General features: G+C 44.0%; 1 protein-coding gene across 1 annotated transcript in view; it reads right to left on the reverse strand.

The window, feature by feature from the left end:
• KDR (kinase insert domain receptor) overlaps window positions 1-12,731 on the reverse strand; it is a 30,421-nt gene extending 17,690 nt beyond the window's left edge. Inside the window, exons 1-15 of the mRNA XM_068186744.1 lie at window positions 12,592-12,731; window positions 11,282-11,372; window positions 10,595-10,791; window positions 9,337-9,461; window positions 8,880-9,048; window positions 7,519-7,658; window positions 7,155-7,323; window positions 5,688-5,799; window positions 5,432-5,595; window positions 4,467-4,623; window positions 3,242-3,362; window positions 2,533-2,641; window positions 1,424-1,768; window positions 366-512; window positions 87-218 (exon numbers count right to left, since the gene is read on the reverse strand). Of these exons, the coding sequence (XP_068042845.1) occupies window positions 87-218; window positions 366-512; window positions 1,424-1,768; window positions 2,533-2,641; window positions 3,242-3,362; window positions 4,467-4,623; window positions 5,432-5,595; window positions 5,688-5,799; window positions 7,155-7,323; window positions 7,519-7,658; window positions 8,880-9,048; window positions 9,337-9,461; window positions 10,595-10,791; window positions 11,282-11,372; window positions 12,592-12,643 (2,230 nt within the window). The 5' untranslated portion in view covers window positions 12,644-12,731. The remainder of the gene's footprint in view (window positions 1-86; window positions 219-365; window positions 513-1,423; window positions 1,769-2,532; window positions 2,642-3,241; window positions 3,363-4,466; window positions 4,624-5,431; window positions 5,596-5,687; window positions 5,800-7,154; window positions 7,324-7,518; window positions 7,659-8,879; window positions 9,049-9,336; window positions 9,462-10,594; window positions 10,792-11,281; window positions 11,373-12,591) is intronic.
• Between the last annotated feature and the right edge of the window lie 7,460 nt (window positions 12,732-20,191).

The following is a 20,191-nucleotide window of genomic DNA, read 5'->3' on the forward strand; positions in this document are numbered from 1 at the left end:
AGATCTCCCATCAGGATAGCCAGTTGATTTTCCTTCTATTTATTCTAAAGATTTTATGCTCAATCTGGAAAGAAGCCAACACCAACCTTCCACTGAAAAAAAAGCCACTGCTTTGCTGCATCCAAGGACATTGCATGCAAGGCAGGTGTACAGCCCTCCATCTTCTTTCCTCACTCGACGGATGGTTAGTGTTTTGTTCCCGTCTTTCAAAACAATACCTGGGAAAAAAATATTATTCTTAGTTTTGCTATTTTTTGTGCCACTTTTTGTTAAGAATTCAAAATAAAACTTTTCATGGCGAAAATCAGCAATCAGTACCATGAAAGAAAACCTTTTAGTGATAACTGTAAATGAGCAATCCTCACCTGAATCTTCCACAAGTGTCTCATTATTTTTAAACCACATGATGCTTGGAGGAGGAATGCCATTCACTGCACATGACACTTCTATAGTTTCACCAATATTTGTGGTTTGATTTTCCAGATTTCCAACAAGTGTGGGTGCCATGGGCTCTGTTGGTTTGAAAATACAATAAAATTTCTATTTATTAAGAAAAAGATCCATTTTTTTTCAGTAGTAGCAGTTCATGTCCCAGTAACAAAGTCTCAAATCCTTTTATTACACCAAGAGCCACAGTGTTCATATTAAGATCACAGTTCAACTTCCACATGACATGAAAATATTATAATGGTCAAGAAAATTTCAACGGTATTGATATAACCTTCTTTAGCTGATTCAGTTTGTAACTGTTCAGGCTGCTGAGAGAAGGAGGAGTAGTTGAGAAATTGCTTCCCTCCCTTTTCTGTGTCCAGAGTCCTTATGAGGGAGAGGTTTGACACTCTTGGTCCATTAAATGTCCATTCAGGACAGGCCATGAACATACGTAAGTATTTTTCTGAATCTGCCTAATCAACCTAGACATCTAGGTCCCAAAGCAAAGTCATCACTATTCGTGTGAAAAGCTGACTGATTATCAGCTTGCAATGCTTGTGCCTGAATACCAGTATCACTCATGACAGTTTTAAATTACAGTCACTACTCCAAACTCCAGAGTCAATCATACAAAGCAATGGCATTAATGCTATGAGTACAAACTTGCATATACAGCTACAGAGAAAAACGTGTTCTGAAAAGTAAAGCTGAGAAGTTACTGAGCTAAACACGTTACTTCAGCAGAAGCCAAACACATGTCCTTGCACAGTACAGTGTCTCAGTCAGTGTTTCCTCACTGGTATTGACGAAACAGTGCCTGCTGCCTGGAAAAACCCCAGAACAGTGGGTTACAACAACTGGTTATCTATTTAACAAACTGAGCGCACCATTAACCAAACACATGCAAAGCCTGAACATACCAAAAACTGCAACTTCTGCAATTGTTTTCATACACAACCACTCATTTTGCTTCAGAGTAAGAGATCCATACCTTGAACAGTGAGGTGCTTCACCAGGCAGTGCTGTGTTTTAGCCTTTTTGTCCTGAGCAATGCAAACATAGTCCCCTCCATCTTGGAGGGAGATGTTACGAAGGATGAGCTCTAAGGTGACGTTTTCACCATTGGTATTTGAAACTGTCTCATTCAGCTTCTGGAGAGCATTGAGGTTCTTGCAAACAGGCATGGGCAGCCCTCCGAAGGGAGTCTGCGAAACGTGAGCGCTGAGCTTGTACCATGATAGCTTCTCAAAGGTGAACTTGTCTGCTGTGCATCGCAAGGACATGTTATCCTTCTCCGTCAGTTGATTCTGAGGCTGGACATTAATTTCAAGACCCCCTGCAAGTTAAAAAAGTAAATTAAATTCCTAGTTGAGTGTGCATTTTGTGGCTAACATTAACTTGGAAAAGTCGTTTTGAAAATACAGATTTTGTCATCCTATCTGGTAGAAAATAAGAAAAAGAAACAAAGACTGAAAAAGATCAATCAAATCATTCAGTCAACTAATCAATTATCTATGGAGTACAATCTCATTAAGAGCAATACATTTCAAATGGATCAAATGAAGGACTGTGTAACAAATTCAGTCATTCTTCCTGCAGAAACTTACAGCAACCTAAGATAATTCCCAGCATTATCTTATAGTTAATTTTTAGACTAGGATTAAAATAAAATTTTGGCACATGAATATGGGGACTGATTGTTAAGGAGACAGAAGCCCTTTGCCACTGGTTTGGAAAACTTTAACCTTAGTTCTTACAGTAAATCTTTACTCATTTTGCGACACTGCCATAATTTCTCTGTTGCTCTTTTAAGTGACTGCTAAAGCTCAACAGTAGCCACTCTTGGGACAACAGTGCCCATCTTGCATCACTTTCACTGGCCTGCCACTCCACTGATGCGGGTAGAACTAATCACCTGGCTGAAATTAGTGGCAACTTTAAAGGCTGCCTAAAGAAAGCCTTAAGTAAACCTAAAATCCAAAAGAATTAAAGGATTTCATAAAGGTCAGGAATCAAGTAACATCACTGAAGTGCCTTTCATTAGCAAACAGAAAAATTAACATTAATTTAACATGGCTGTCCTTGGCAGGGGGCACTTACTGGTCACATGGAAGGAGATCACTCTCTCACTTGACCCAGCCCTGTTCGTGGCCATACATCTGTACAAAGCAGATACGTTTGCTGCTTGAATCACGAGGGTGCTCACAGTCTACAAAAGAACAATCCAGCAATTTCATACCACATCAGTGCTAAAGTAACGCCTAACCACCTCAATAGCTCAGCAAAGGGCTCTGCAGATATCTGCAGATATCTGCACAACCAAAAATCCCTCCAAAGCACAAATCCATGGCATGGCAGAAGCACAGTCCCCTTTTGAAGTTTACATTTTTGTCCCTAATGTGTAAAAATCAGGTAAAAGGAAACGGGAAGAAGCAGAAGGTGGACTTAGGCATATGTGTTAAAAAATGCTGCACCCACAATTTTTTCTGCTTTTTAGTCTCTCCAGCTTCTATTACAATTAATTTGCAATATTAACTTATCTAACTTTAGACCACTAAATGACAGTTATTGAAATCTAAGTCAGTTATATTCCTCAGTGGAGATTCACTTCAGATCAGTGTTCAAATGACCTGAAAGTATGTATCTCTACCTCCTGGCTTCAGCAGGAGCTTGCCCATTTAGCTGAGAGTAGATCCCCAAATTTAACAACAGGTGAAAAGATTCTCATCTCTAGTGATGTATTTCCAACCATGTGGACTGCTGAACAGGGGTAATCATCCCCAGCCAAGAGAAAAGAAAACGTGCTTACCTTTGTTTTCCCAGCAATAGTAACGACCCGGTGCTTAATTTCAACCTGATTCCCACCCTTTCTCTCTGAGATCACTTTCCATTTCTTGCATGCATATGGATTGGCTCCTGAGCGAACTTTTCTGAAATATAAGTAGAGACACATGCATTAGATAAGAGGAATATTTGTCCATCAGGAGAGGTATTTTGGGTTCTCCTTATAATATGCATATATTTATAAGTCAGATGCATCCCTGGCCACAGCTTGCATCTATGAGGGAAGTGTATGGTTCTGGAAATATTTTTATTAAATTTCACCCTATAACCTCCTGAGACCTTCATGCTCTTTAAAGTAAAGGACCCCCAAGCCTAAAGGTGAATTTCCTAATTAATCTGCCTGTGTCAGCTCAGTTGGGATGGCTGGAGCAAAGCAGCTATTTTGGGAACAAACCTCCATTCATAAGTGGATGATTCAAGCTGATTTAGTTCAAAGGAAGACAGAGAGACATAAAAATCGCTGAACTCCCTACAAGAATTTCTTGAGGACAGTAGCCATTGTGTAGGAAGCAACCAGGCACCAAAGGAAGAAACTAGTGGAATCATTTTAAAAACAACAACAGGAAAGAAGAATGCCTTTTTTTTTTTTTTTTTTACCCTGGACCTTTTTTTTGTTAAAGGAAATCTGGGCTTATGGCAAGCCCAGATAAGGGAAGCTGCGTGAATCTCAGTCAGGCACTCTCTCTATCATTCCCCAACATCAATCAGCGCACTTCCTCTGAGATACACTTTCACACAGATAAAGAGCCCCATCACACTCAGCGCTTGAGCACAAGGGAAAAAAAACACCACAAGGACGCATCATTAGCATAAACAGCAAATTTCCTCTGTTTAGGATGGAGTTTTGGGCCTGAAGCCCACAAGGGGATCTGAAGGAAGGGCATGCAAACAGCTGCATTTGAGACCCCACGCAAGTCGAGATGCCCTTCAAGAGGGCACAACAGCAACATGCCAGCACTGCTGGATCCTCTCTGCGGGTGGCCCTCGCCTCTGCCAACAACAATGACCTTGGCAGGGCCTGCCTGCAGCAATCTGCATATTAAGTACAACAATGTTTTTCTTCACTGGCCATTGGGTTTACACTCAGTAACGAGTCTGCATGAGGGAGGAACCGGACAAACCCCAACCCAACACAAATATCCCTCAAGATCTACATAAGCTGCAGAAGACAGCAAGGACTTGGCACTCACTGGGGGCTGAAAGTGCACTCCTCCTCCAGCTGCCAGTGCCAGAGCACGGTGGTGGGTGGTGGCACGGCGTAGACAGTGCAGGTGAGCACTTGCGTCGAGCCGTACTTGTAGGAGTCCACAGGGGCCATCAGAGCATTCTCACCAATCTGGGGGGGCACTGCAGGAGAGAGCAGCAGGTCACACCTCCTGCTGAAGGCTCCAGCGTGCATGCATTATACCCACAGTGACCAATGCACACCATGCCCCAGTACAAGCGCAGCACAGAGCATCTCCAAGGACATGTGGGAAAGCAATGAACCTGCCCAACACTTTGAGGATCAGGATACTTAGGATCTCCTACAAAATCCCCCTTCAGTACTCCATGGTTTAAAATGCAGTTCCTGGACTCTCACCACTATTCCCAGCATTAAATGCACATTATTCCCCAGGCCTAATCCCACTGCACGTAGCCTTGCTGCCCTTTCCAAGACCTGCTGTCTTCAAAGCATAGGCTGTTTCCTGGGGAGCAGAAAGGAGGGGGTAAGGGAGGAGGAAAAGGGTTGTAGAGGGCAGGGCAGAAGAGGAGGGATAGCCTGTGTGGGGCAGGAAGGATGGGTGAGGCGGGACATGGATGGAGCGGGGTGGAGGAGGACTCCAGCAGCATAGCCAGCAAGAAGGGCAGGAAAAGAGCAGGACACAGAGGCAAAGAATAATATACAGCAAAAAAAAAAAAAAAAAAAAAAAAAAAAAAAAAAAAAAAAAAAACCCACCCCACACAAAGTATCATCACAGCACCAACACCCAGAGTCTGCAGCCTCGTGACTGACACATCCTAGAGCGAGGAGAGACTGGTCACCTCCGCTCTCCCAGGGCTCAGGTTCTTCTTCAGTACTTAAATCTTCATAGGTATGGCATGAATTAAGCCTAAGGATGGTAATATACCAAATCCACATATGAAAGAAAGGCACCTCTGTTACCCCACTTACCATTTACCAGCAGGGTAAATGTGTGTCTTTTCTGCATCTTGTTAATGGGGTTTGTGAGGACAACTGTGTAATTCCCTGCATCCTTTTCAGTTGCTTCAGTGATCACTAATGCGTAGCCAAGTTTAACTGTGTGATTTGCATTGATGGCTCTTCCATTTTTATACCTGAAGAAAATACAGAGTACTTTGAATTTTTAATGATTTGCTTTAAATAAGAATAGCTCATTTTTTCAAAGATATTATATCACAGTTCTTACCATTTAGCCTCTGCTGGAGGATATCCTTTAAACTTGACAGGAATTTTGACTGTGTCACCTAGCCTTGTTTCAACAACATTCTCCATTTTCTCCAGGTGAATAAAAGGACTTTCTGGGATGGGAAAAAAGGAAGTAAACTAAATGGTCTTTTCTCACGGACCAAAGCAAAAGTGCTTTCCATTTGGGTTAGCACCAAACAAGATGACAAATAGAAGTTAATGACAGGACTATGGGTCATCATAAAGCACAGATGGCTCCAAACTGGGCTCTGGAGAGATGCCACCATGAAAACCTAGTTCTTTCCTTCACACAGGGGAACAGACCAGGCCCCTCACTGAGGAGCTCTGGAAAGCAGAGACAAGACTCAGCTCTTAGGACAGTGTGCCAACTGTCAGACCTGTATATACATATACATATATACACATATCATAAAACTCTCTCAATATACTCATTCCAGGAAATTAGACTATTCAAAACGGCAGTTTCAAAAGTTAAATACCCAAGTACGTATTTCAACCACTGCAGTCACAGAGTACCTTGAAGTTATTTACATTACTTGTTATAAGTTATAAACTTGCATTTGGACAGAAGACAGTGATTAGCCTTTTGACTAAGATTTAGTATCTGGTATACTTAGTGTAGCACATGATCTCATTTTGGCTCTTGAAGAGCAGAACAGAAAGAACCCGGGAGAAAATTCAGTATATCTTGAATCACTATGCCCACAATAAGTTTGAAAGTCTTTTGTTCCGTTCTAAAAGCGCCATGGATATTCTGGCCCCTGAAATCAGGCCTCAGGAAAATCAGTCTCCTTCAAAATATAAACCTCTTTGTCTGACTCAGTGATTAAAAATGAGCCATTCTCATGCTGGTAATTTTTTTCTATAAGTAAGTTAGTGGAGCTGGGGCTGTGCCCAAGAGGGGGTTGAGAAAAGGCTGTAGGATGTGGCCTCGTACTTATCTATTCACTTAGCCAAAGATGTTTCCCTTGCATCATTTCCGTACCGCCAAATCTCCATTTGATTCATCTATTCATAATGCTAAAGCTGAAAGTTTTATTTTCTTAGCTTCATTCATGCTGACCCAGACTCTTGTGTCACAGAGCCACCAAGATCTAGCCTAGATCTTCACCAAGAGTGAGAACAGGCAGCCGTTGTACAAAGCCACCTACACAAATTGAGTTTTACAGGACCTTAAGGAGGTCAACGCAGAAGAGGGTCAGAGGCTTACATCAGCTTGTTTTACTGCCCACTTTCTGGTGGGAATCTACAGCTTTCAGAAAAATACAGCATCCTTTAAAATCTTATTGTGGTATAAAAATAATCCCATACTAGTTGCACCAGAAATACTGTAGCTGCAGTTTGGTTCATTTCTGTCATTTGATTCATCATTGAGATGCCTTCTGCCTCCCAGTAATTAATTCCAAATCTGAAACAACCAACAAAACTGGAGTGGAAAGTGTCATACCATGGATAACGAAGTAACTGCTGTTTTTCATGTTCATACGACCACTGGACGCTGCACAAGTATATCGACCATTGTCGCTTAAGGACACACTGTCAATGGTAAGGGTGCTCACAAACTTCTTTATTTCTCCTGCAGTGGTTTTTACATCCCTAATAGTGGCACGTTTTTCCTGTAATAGACAAAAGACAGAGCTGTTTGGAAATTTCATAGTTATTCCTTCTGTCACCCTTTGCACACTTGTATGCACCAGAAATTTTGTTGTGTATTATCATCTTCTCAATGTTTTAAAGGGGGAAGTGATATTATACCTAAATAAGTCAAATTGCTTTGTGATGAAGGCACCTGTAAGTTAGTACAACTTTACCTTGATGGAAGGGTAGTCCCATTTAAAATCGATTCCCACATTCAGCTCTGTCCTTACAGTGCAATTGAGAACAAGTTTTTCTCCCACTGCCAGCTCTACTTCATCGTGTGGGTTCATTGTCAGGTCATAAATTCGGTACCCTAGAGGAAGACAACGGCACACACAGAACAAGGGGGTAAGAAGAGGTTTCTTTACAGTACTCAGCACCAAATTTCCTAGGTGAATTCACCAAAACTCACACCAAAACCCCAGCTATAAAACAGCCCCTTGATGCCCCAGTGCAGCACAATAATGGGTGTACCAAGGAGCCTGGAGGGAAGTGATGTGCCTGCCCTGAGCACTTCCCAGCTGAGACCCGTGTCAGACAGTGACACAGCAAGATGTGTGCATTTGATCAGAGCCCCTCCAGTGGTGGGAGCAAGCAAGAGACAGTGACTCACACAGTTCCTCTGCCTTAAACACCTCCTTCTTATCCTTGTGAGACCTAAAACTAAGGGAGATTATATACCCATTCCCAGCAGTAAGCAGGAACTTAATAGAGAATAACGGTGGGGTAGTAGCAAAATTACCCAAAGTTTACTTTGTGCAGTAAAATATTTCAAAACAGAATATTCTGAATGCAGAAATTCTACATATATTCTGAAATTCCTCCAAATCAGAGTGAGGATTTGTGAATTTGCTGGAGAAGTAAAACCCTTCTGCACAGAGTAAAGAGGGAAGGCAATGCCTTCCTGACCAGCCAGGAGAGACTGCCTTGGTGCCATTTGGATATTTGAAATGGTCACTATGTCCTCAGCTGAAAGATAAAGAGCTGCTGAGTTTCAGTTCAGGCTTAAGCCTCCACAGAATTATCACATTATTTCTGGGGTATGATGAACAACTGACAAAATGTACTAGGAAAGCATAAAACCCTGTGAGAGTCAAGACACGGGTCTTTAGGGAGACAAGACAACCCAGCTCACAAGTGAGACCTTCAGATCCACCCTTCCCTTGGTACCCACTCAGAGCAATTTCTTTTCATCTGCTGCTGATGGTTGCTTGCCTCTCATTTCCTTCCACTGTGACTGAGAATGTGGATAAGTGATTTTATGAAAAAGGTTTGCATTGTCAGAAAAAAAAAAATTAAAATCCCTGGCATCAATGTAAAACACTAAAAATAGAAGCACTTATCCCAACGATCAACCAGAAAAAACACAATACTTTGCATTTAAAAGAAAAGTGATATAAATCTCAACATCCATTTTGCATTAGCTGCATTGTCAGTATTGAATAACCTAGTGTCCAACCAAATGTAATTGGTTCAGTATGCTGTAGAAAGCAAAAGAACATTGGTTATAGAGAAATAAAAACCTTTGGCTTACCTACAACTGCAACGATGTATATCATAGACTGGTAGCTTTCATCATCTATTTTAGCTTCGCAGAAGACCATGCCTGCATAGTTGATTAAATGACTGGGTATAGTGAAGCCTTTTTTATTATTCCATGAAATGGATTTACCATCAGGAACAAATATCTTTTCTGGATATTTCTGTTTGGAATATTGATAAAATACATAGTCAGAATTCAAAAACTGAACAACCCTGAATTCTCACCTCCAGCATTTTCCACAACTGCAGGGCCCCCATTTTAACATTCTAGCTCAGAGAATTAGTACATGCTTTGAGAGGGCAAGCACAACACTCATCTTGTGATCACAGGCTATAAAACTCACAATGATGGAAAGAAGTTTTAAGAAATGTATCTTTACTTCAAACAACATATTTATGCCACAGCGACTTCAACTAACTCTTGAAAAAATAACAGGCTTTTTCCTTACCGCATGTAGAGATACATTGAGATTTGATACAGTTCCAAGGCATGGCACTACCACAGTTTTATTCTTAGTGATGTATACAATGCCAAGCTGATCACTGACTGAAGTCACAAATGGTGATCTGTAATCTAGAATAATATTTAATTGATAAATGGGTATTATTCATCACATGATTATGGAGAAAACCTTTCCAGTTTTCTTATTTGTTTATTTTTTCACAAGTCAGTTGTATTATTTTCCATGTCATAAAGCACTGAAATAATGAGACTAAATAGGGGAGGTACATGTTTTTATAGAAACCACCCCCCAGATTTAGAATATCATTATTCTCAAAACAGTTATCAGCACCAGAGTGCACTTGGGAGAATGGCTTCCTGCTACAGCAGTCCTTTTGTCGACAAAAAACTGATTTACCCTAGTGTGACTTTCCTTGCATAAGTATTACAGGAAATATCAGTTAAAAGTTGTGACATGTTACACTGACTCCCCTGATGGCAGCATCCTTTTCAAAGTCAGACCAAAACACCAAAAAAACAGCTCCACGATATTGTAAAACAAGCTAAGTCATGTACTTAATTACATCTCATTTCTCAAAATGGTAACTATAAGTTAACAATAAAGAGGAAGCAGGATGCATATGGAAACGAGGGCGAAGCCATCAGTGCAAAAAGGCAGATGCCTCAATGAATGCTCTTATTGAAGCTGAGTGTATAACTGGAGGCTTTGCAGCATCTGCAACACTCAGCAGAAGACTGAGTTTGTACAGCCTAAATAGGTTTTACCACCAGAGTCAGCAAATGTATGAAAGTTTATGTTTTGGGGTTTGGGTGGTTTTTGGGGTTTTTTTAATGGTATCAGTACAAATCGTACACAGGATCGGATCTGTAATTTTTAACAAATAAAAAACCTCTGTAATCCTTTCTCATATGAAACTCCTGCTGAGGTCAGAGGTAGCTCTGCATTTACGAGGACAGGATCAGAGCGCAGCAGAGATATGTAAGCTAAATTCTGGGTGGAGAACGGCAGACCGTGTACTGCGTATGGCAGGTCAGTTCAGAATTATAGGCACAACGCCTTTTGTGCTGATGGCAACTAGAATACCTGAATTTAATTACTCACCATGAAAACAAGAAAAATGTTTCATAGGTTCAAATATTCTAGGATTAATAAATTTTAGCATCAAAACTGTTTTGAGACATTATGTTCCTTTTTTCTCTTGACACCTGGGAAAGAGACACCTGAGAGCTGTGTATGCACTTACCTTGAACATAAACATAAATGGTTGTAGCTGCCTGGTTGTCCCTGTAAAGGCACTTGTAGTCCCCTGTGTCATTGCCAATGACTTTGCTCAGAGTAAGTGTCTTGCAGTAGGGGCCATCACTGCAGTCTGTCACGGAGATACGCCTCTCAGCATTGCTCTGCTTGCTTGGCCATGACCACTCCAGTGGCCTCTGACCGCTGGGAAAGCAAATGTTAGAGAAGCAGACACTTCTGATATGAACCCCAGCCCCAGCAGTCTCTGTGGCTATGGAGAGGGATGGGCTTCACCCCGCCACACAGAGAGAGCGTCAAACCATGTAGGACAAATTCACACAGACACCCTACTGCTAACAGCTACAAGGAAGCTACTTGAGATTTACATTCTGCTGAATCTGAGTGACAAAGCGCCAAAAGAGAATGCTGAGAGTATGGCTCACCAGCAGGATCCACAAGGACACAGCTGATGCTTCCTCCCCCAGCCACCCTATACTCCCCAGCTCTCGCTTGCTGCGGCCCTCCCACATAATTCTAAAGCTTGTCAGGGAAAAGTGAGGCAGAAGGCACAAAGGGAGTGAAGAGAACACAGGAGGCCTGACAGGAGAGAGATCACATCATGTGTGATTCTGTACAAAAGCTCACTACAGAAATAACCAATCATCAAAATCATGCTGAACAGACTTGTCCTTACCTGCAAGTAATATTTAGTGTGTTGTTTGCCATTATTGTGAGGACATCTTTTTGGATGCTAAGGGTTGGCTGATCCAGAGAATTAAATAAACCTGCAAAAACATGTATGAAACCTCTCTAATAAACCAAATAAACAAGTAAATGCTACTCAGTCAGAAAAGTATAATATACAGGAATATTCATCAGGTTTTAAGTGGACACTTTCACATCACCTATTTAGCAGTGAAGGGTAAATCATGATTTTTCACACATCCCAAAAAGTTCAAAAATTCTGTCATAACAGGAAGCAAAGGCAGATGGTCAGGAGCTAGCTGCAGAGCACTACAATTCAGCCAGCCAGGGTGGAGTTCCTGTTTTCTTGCATTGCCAACTTCAAGGTCTAACAAGAGGATGTGGGACATTGAAACGAAGTGAACCTTCATCTGATGATCTCACTCCCTTGGGGATTACCAACTTTTCTTAGAATAAATTGAATATACTTCTTTGAGACTGCTGATCAATTAATTACGCAAAGAAACTATTTTACAGTTTGTCACAAATCTGAGATCCCATTAATATATTTTATGCCATGATTTTCTAAGTTTATCTCTTTCCTCCTAAGAAGTTAGGCAAAACTCTATTACCACCGGACTATCAGCACAGTGGCTTGCATCGCATCCACCCGGAGCCACCGGCGCTTGTGAAGGCTGCGGTCTGGGTGCCTGTGCTTGCTCTGAGGCACCAGCCCAGCTTCTGCAACATCTGGGAGTACCACAGGGAAAGATTTTCACTCCGCCCTAGCTGCAGCCATCACCTTCAGGAATCCTGCCTCAACAGGCCGAGCCGCAGCCCCAGCCGTGACAGCCTGGCCGGCTTCAACGGGCAGCAAGAAAGCGTGGCCAGACCGGGACATTCCCCGTTCCGCTAGCATTTCCCCGTGCTTCGATCACTTGCATTCCGAGCAGGTTCTTCTGATGACAGGTTTCCCGCGCTTGGCTCCAGGGACATTTTGCTCTCGGAAACCACAGCTGATGCCGGAGCCGAGAGGGCAGGACACGATGCCTGGCAGGCAGCCCTCTCCGACGGGCCAGCACCAGCCGGCCGGCGCGGCCAGCAAGCCCGCAGCCCCGGGCGTTCCGTCCCAGCCGGGGACTCGCACTGTCCCACCCGCTCACGCAGCCCCGACAATCCCATGGGAAAGCCGCACCCGCGCCCCCCGCGGCACCCGGGCATCCCCACGCCCGCTCTCCTCGGCGTTCCGCGGAGCTGCCGGACCGCGGCGGCTCCCCGGCAGCCCGGACCCGGGTAACGCGGGGCTCCCCGAGGGCTTACCTGGAGCCAGGCACAGCAGGACCGCCAGCAGCCGCGCCGCGCCGAGCTCCATCCCGCGGCCGCCGGGGCTGCGGGGCGCGGAGCGAACCCTCTGCCCGACGGCAGCCGCGCTTCGTCCAGCCGAGCCCAGTCAAGCTGAACGGAGCGGAGCCGAGCCGAATCAAGCTGAACGGAGCGGAGCCGAGTCGAATCAAGCTGAACGGAGCGGAGCCGAGCCGAGCCGAGCCGCTCCGCACGCCCCGCACCGCCCGGCGGGGATGCGGGACCCCGGCGAACGGTGCCGCCCCTCTTGTGCCCGAGGCGGGGCCCGGGGCCGAGCCCCCGCCCTCCCCTGCACGATCCCGCCCCTCTTCCCGGCCCCAGAGCCCCCCTGCGCATCCCGCCGGGATGCTCCCCTTCGGACGGGCAGCGGGAGCTCTCCCTCTTCCCTGCTCGGCAGCAGGAGGGCCTCAGCACTAAAATTCAGCGTCGCCTGGCTCTTCACCGTGCTTTTTGGGGGGGTTCTTAAAATCCCCCCAACAGCAAAGATCCCAAAGGCCAGCCAGCCATATGAGATACTGTCAGTAAGACACAGCCATGTTTCTGCCGGCAGCGACTGTACCCCCGGCTTTGAAGTGTCTGGCAGCGTCAGTGCTGAGTTCACAACGTGGAGTCCCCCAACCATGTAGCGTGTACCCAACCACCCCAACTGGCCACATCCCAGCTAACGGGATCCAACAAGTGCCTGCCACAGCTGCCCGTCCCACCCGTCAGCATTCACATCCTACTCCCTGTGAGATGCTCCCCATGGCAATAGCCATTGCCCTCTCACACCAAGTGTTGGATTTTTAAAAAAAGAATGAACCCCCCCCCCCCAGTGGAACTATGCCTTTTAATCTGAATTATTAACTAGTGTCTGTTAAAGACAAGTTTGTGAGATAGTCCTTTGGGAAAAATAAACACACGGTGGTCATTCATGTTATCCATACACACAGTAGAAGTCCAATGGGGGAGATAGATCAGTAAAGCGAGGTACACAGATAAACAGGTAGATAATCAGGCAGATAGAAATACATGCACACATATACTTATGTGTACCTCTACATGCCACCTTTTCCTCTTTCCCTGCAATCTGCATGGGAGCTTGTCCACTCCCATGACTAAGTTAATGAAGCAGCAATTTTATTTTGCATGCGATGCAATTCCAGCTGTTTTATGGTACTGGGGAAAGAGTGTAATTTCCTTTGAAATTACACCCCTGTTGCTTACAGAAAGATACAGGGAATGGGAGAAGCCAAAGTTTTCCTAGAGATCAAATAAAATCCATGAAAAGTCAAATAAGACCCATGGTTCAAGTGGCAGCAAGTCAGCACCATGCAAATAAAAACTGCACTTGCTATTCTTATGAGCTCTCAAACCAGAATATTGGCAGCCTTCATTAATACCCCCATCTGCATCATACGGCAGATCAGGTCATTGGTATTGCTGAGTGATTTGGGGAACTCCGGCAGTGAGTTCAACTACTGACCTTGCTGAAACTAGGCTGCATGTAAGTGCTAGTGTGCTAGTGACAGAAAATTAGTGAAAACCAAAGGTACCTACTGCTAAAAAAGCCAGTTTTAGTAACTTTATTTGTGGTGATACTGGTTTTGTCGGGTTTGACTACAAAGAGAAAAAAAATTTATTATAAGGGTTGGATGACCTGCAAGAAGTGTTTGCCTCAAAAACAGTTTAGGCAGTCAACAAAGAAAATTAAATTATAGGGATAAGTTAAAAACTGTTTACATGAAATTGTTACAGGATCCATAGAAAACAGTAAAGTCACTGGCAACTCACTTTAATGCTTTCTGCATTCCTACGGGAGCTTCCAAAATACAGCTGTAGAAAACATGGCCCTAGATTGATTTTAACAAGTAGCTTTTCTAAAATTTAGTCAGATGATGTGCAGCTACAGCTTACTGCAATACCACTTGGGCTCTGTTTTCATGCACAGTCATTGCTATTAAGTGAGTGGTTTGGAAGGGGGAGCTGCTTTCATTTATGAAAATTATTGTGGTGCCTGAGCTTTATGGAAACAAATACCTACTGTTTGCCCTAAGCCAAGACAGATGAATGTTAGCCCTCTACAGGCCCTTTGGCATTTACTATGTCCCCCTGCCTCCATCTGCCCTGTAGCATCCTGAAGAAGGGAAGTAAAGAGGGACTGACCCTTCAAACACACAAACCTGCTGAGCGCACACATCGAACTAAGCAGCTGGCAGCAAGGAGCTTGAACATTGTGACTGTAGCTCGTCCACAGGGAACTCCACAAATTGTTTTTATCAAAAGCACAAATTGTTTTTATGTCCCTGAGTGATCCCAGTGAGATCTCAGTTTTTACACCGTGCTTTCCAAATGGGACACAATCCTTCAGCACTTTGCCTGGCTGTCAGTATAATCTTAGTAACTAGAATAATTCTGCAGGAACTGCTGCTTCAGTGCATGAATTGCCATCCCTGTAGTACCTGGGACATTCGTGGTACCAATGAGAACAAGAAGGTGACTTCTTTGAATGGGGCTCTAGCCCTGTAAACATTTAAGCACAAAAGTAACTTTCTTCCAAAGAGTCATTCAACAGACACAGGACTTTTCATCTGTTTCAAATTACTTACATGGTGTTGGTGAGACTAATCCTCTAGGAACATCAAATAAAAACTAAAGCCAAGTATCATTGAAAAGGGTAGGTGTTTGTGGAAGGTGAGAATTGGAAAAGATGTGAGGTGACTTTACCAATACATGATGTATGATGCCATATGCACTTTGCTAAACTGATTTTTCTATTTTTAGCTTCAATGGGGCTTTTGCAAGTGGATTTTCACTGGAAGATGCCATTGGGAACCTCTGAGAGAAAAATCAACCAAAGCACTGAAGAAAGACAGGCACCTAAAATCCAAGAAATCCAAGTGAAAGATTCATGTGAATATATTGTTGCTGCGATAACTACGGGACACACACGTCTGGGTACAAAACCCCAGTGGTTTAAGGGATGGCAGCTTTCTCATCCAGTCTTTTAGGCTGTGATCTCTGCACAGCCTTTGTGTCATCCTTCAGACTTGTAGAGTATCTAGCAAAGTCCAAATTGCACCAGAGACTATCAGAGCTGAACCACAGGGATCTAGCGAGGAAAGCCAAACATATTAATGTAGTTCAGTGAGTACAGGATGGGATTTCCTCCCTCTCCAGAGACAGTGTTAATGTGAAAAATGTCCTGGGATCTAAGTCCAGCTTGCAATGGCTTCTAAAGATACTCTGTCTCAGCATTCTTGCCTACCTCAAATAACAGGAAAACCCATCAAGACTTTTTAAATTTGTCTTGCTTCAAAAAAGTGCCTCTGCCTTGGCCAGACAGTAACAGCAAAGAAGCATGCAGCTAGAAGGAGCTCCATGAAACTTCAGCCGTCCTGCCACACTGAGCAGATCTCAGCTCAGCATGAGACTGAGCTGTGGAAGAACTGGCGGCTGACAGACTGCAATCAATCCCTGCGCATCACTCCGTGCTTCATCAGGTCGACTCCCCGTTCACCCAGCACCTCCCAGAGCCCCTGGGAGAGCAGCTTCCATTCTGAAATCAGCGGCTTTCCAATCTCTGGGCTCATCAGCCCCTTTCTGCTGCAGCCTGCACGCAGGGGAAGCTCCGTGTCCGTGAACGCTCCCTGGGAATGGTCTGAGCAATGGGAGGGGGCACCAAGCCTTGCCTTGGCCAAGCGGGGCCGGCCAGCCTTTGTGCGTCTGCTCCTCTGCTCGCCAAGGCTCATTAAAAACAGGACTCAAAGAAGCAGCAGAGGAAGCGGACAAGCCCCGTCCCGTCTGCTCCCCGACCTGTCGCGACTCCCCCAGGCTCTCTGGCTCTGCCAGGGCTTCCCGGGCAGCCCTGCCGAGGAGTCCGACTGGAGGCCAGGGCAGCGGCAGCCAAGCGGCCCTTTGTTTGCTTAATTATTCAAGTAACAACCTGGGGGGAGATAAGGGCTGGCCCTGGCAACACCGGTTATGTGCTTTCCTGCTCCTGTAGCTCGACAGGTTTCCCAGGGGTCAGCATCCCATGCAGAATACATCTGGAATGCGGCACCAGCAGCTGCACCGCCTCCCAGTCACACCTCTGCGCCGCAGAGGCGGCTGCAAGCGCCTCAGCATCTAACGCAGGAGTGGATGCTCCCTCCAGCTCTGTCCACATTGCAGGCTGCACCACTGCAGCAGCCTGCAGCCTTGGCCCCAGTGTGGCCCGCAGCAGGCACGCTCGCCCAGCACACTGATAACCTGTGATGAGGCAGACACGAGGCACATACAAGATGCCGCTTCAAGAAAAGGAGATGGCATTCATGTAAATGGTGGGTGAGACTAGAACTACGTTTACCACAACATAGACTTTGTGTGTAGACCCCTCAAAACCTGTTGGTTTGCGAGGGACATTGCAAAGGACAAAATCGAACCTTCCAGCTGGAAATGAGATAATAATTGTCTCAGGTGAGAACAGATGTGGGAGTAGGAATGAGATGGCATAAACCCATTAATTTTAGACAGAGTTGCCTAAAGGTAGAGGTGTGAATGCTTCTATTTTCAGAGTATGCCAAAAACATCGATGCCTTTGCTGGAATCTAGGAATATATGCTTTGTATTTGGATTTGTCCATTTATAAACAGGAGGTGTGAGTTCGGTGGGCATGGACAGCCCCAAAGCAGCTCTACTCTAGCTTGGCTAGATGCTGATGGTAACAAAACTGGAGGAGCAGGTTCATTGCTGTCAAGCCCCAGACTAGTCTAAAGTACCTTGTATATGTCTCTCCACTTCTAGGCATGTAATTATGGTTCTAGGCATGTGGAATTTTAGGGACACACCTTTGTAAAACTCATTTTATATCATTGTTTATTTACTTGTCCCTATTGTGTCCTAAAACTCTGCATAATTACTCTTGCCAGGACAACAGGTTCCTACACACCCTTCATTCAAGGAGCTATTCCTTTTTTTACCCTATCTAGTTGTTTTTTTACCACCAAACTCTTGCCGGAGCAAGGGCTTTGTGGAGAAGGGACAAATGCCTTTGTTGTTTATGTGGCTGAAGTCTATGGATTCCCTGTTGCTTGCAGCAGGAAACAACTCTGAAGCATCACTTTCTGAGCAGGAAGCAGAGGGAGTCTGGGGCCCCTGCTCAGTTTGGCTAATGGATGGGCAACTGGTGACAGGGATAAGCTACAGATTCTTAAGCAGAAGTGGCATGCAATATTTTTTTTTCCTTGTTGTTGGGGTTTTTTTCCCCCTTGACTTTTCTTTTTTTTCCTTTTTGAGGCTCAAAGTTGAAAGTCTCTGATAAAAGTCTCAAAGCCTAGATTGAAAGAACTGCTGGAGAAGGACAAAATATTTTTTTTCTATTAGTTGCATGGTGCAGCACGTTTTCACTGCATCCCCTCCTGTGAAGAGATTTGCATTCACAAGAATATCCTCACCTCCATGCTGCAGGAATGGAAGGCAGCATCCTTAGGCACTTTGTCCAAATGGCTTTGTTTTCACATGGATTCCCTTAATATTCACTGAAGGAAAACAAGGGAGCAAGTATCACACTGCTCACAGAGAAGGTTGTGGAGCAAAGACCTGGATTCTGGACCATGTGCCTGCAAATATGGAAGGAGTTTTTTTGATGTGGAACAGCACCATCAGGAAACCTAAAATGACCACCTGTTACGGCATGGTGTCTGAGGCTTTCTAGTGACACAAAGCCAGGCCTCCCACAGCTGAATTTCCATATTAGTAGGGGTCAAACTTTGGGAAACAATCTGCCACAGATATATGTTACTGGTTTTTATATGAAATAAAGAAAAATTATGAATGTATCTGACAGGGACCCAGCCAATCCAACATATTCTTACAAGTCATCATTGTGTTAGGGGTAGAAGCAATGCGCCCCAGCTCCAAGGGTGTTTGTGTGTCCCACACTGCCTAAGAAAAAAATCTGAAGGGTTTTGTGTTGTTTGTAGCACTTTTCAGCTATGGAGGTGCCTCAGTGTCTGCCAAGGATTTTGTCATGTAGCAACCTTTCACTGGTGAGCATTCTAATCAGATGTCTCTCCTACACCTTACCACTTCTTAAATCAAATAAATAAGGACCTAATATATTAGATACATTTAACCACTGTCACATTTGCTTGAAACTGGCAGAAGAATTAAAAAATTATGAGTCAAGTAGATAGAAAAAGTAAAAAGACGGACATAAAATGTGATTAGTAAGTCCTATTTCCCTAGGGAGCAAGCCTAAAATTTACTAGTCACAACAACTGGAAAAAACTACCAGCACTTCGTAGGACAGCATTAAGAGTTGGAACGGGAGGAAACTCAAAGGAGAGCAAAACGCTGTCAGGAATTGTGAAAATTCAGCCTACAAGGAAAGGCTGACAGATCTGAGACTGTTCAGTCTTGAAGAAGAGGAGACCAGACAGACAGGCGTGATAACAACCTTCCAGTGGGGACAGGCTGGAGGTCCCTGATCAATTATCCTTATAGTCACCAAAGGTAAAAGAGGAAATAATCAGTCTAATTTTCTGGACAGGAGATCCATCTCAGATAATGGGGTACATTTTCTGATTTTCAGGGCAGTTAAGCACTGAATAATGTTGTCTGGAGGGTCTGGGACTGACATCAATTGAGGTATTTCAGATCAGGTCTGTCAGATCTTTGTAAGGGATGAAATTTAATTCTAATTTACAATAGAAGTGGGCATTAGAAAGTCTTCTCAGGTTTATTCAAGTCACATGTATTCATAATTAATAGGCAATTCGTGGTTTCCCATTCTTCAATAAAACAGCCCAAAATAAAGTACTTCTTTTTTGGATCAAATGTAATATTTCATCCAGTCTACAACAACATTTCAGCATTCCTTTTCAACTAGAAGAACTAATGTGATCAATTTGATCTAATACCTCTTCTACACCTTTCTCTTGGAAGCTATCTTGAAGTGACTGGATTTCCTGCCATTTTTTGTGTGTTCAGCAACACAACTGAAAGAAATCCAAAACCACCCAACCTCCAAAGCATTATTCACATCACCCTGCTTCCAGCTAAGAACTCCTGGGAGACATCTGAGGGCAAAAATTGGTGAGGACTTGTGAAACGCATCAACAGTTGCCGAAGTTCAAGCAGAGTTTTATAGTGATGATTCAAAATTACATCAAATGACTTTCCCAAATCAGAGCCAACGGCACAGAGCATGTGACATCTCTTTCCCAGCTAATGCTTGCTAGTACACTTAAACTGCATTTGGGAAAACTTCCAAGTTGGTTCCTGCCAGGTAATTATTTTTCTTCCCAAATATTTTCACAGCCAGGATAACTAAATAGTAACTGTATTATGGGACATAATGTAGGGACTTTAGAACTCAAAGAACTTTGAGATCCACAAAAGACACAGCAAGGGCTCCTACAGGTTTAGGAGGGAGCCCCGTCACTCTACCATTCTTCTAAAGACTTCTTTGAGTACTAGCACACCTGGCTCTCACAGTCCCTCTGAAGAACCATTTTTATCTCAACAGTGAGGAACCCTTGTTTTTATGTTCAAAATTTTCTTGCACAGCAGATAAATTTGATTAAACCCTATAAAA

Source organism: Anomalospiza imberbis, chromosome 4 (assembly GCF_031753505.1).
Source record: "Anomalospiza imberbis isolate Cuckoo-Finch-1a 21T00152 chromosome 4, ASM3175350v1, whole genome shotgun sequence".
Classification (NCBI taxonomy): Eukaryota; Metazoa; Chordata; class Aves; order Passeriformes; family Viduidae; genus Anomalospiza; species Anomalospiza imberbis.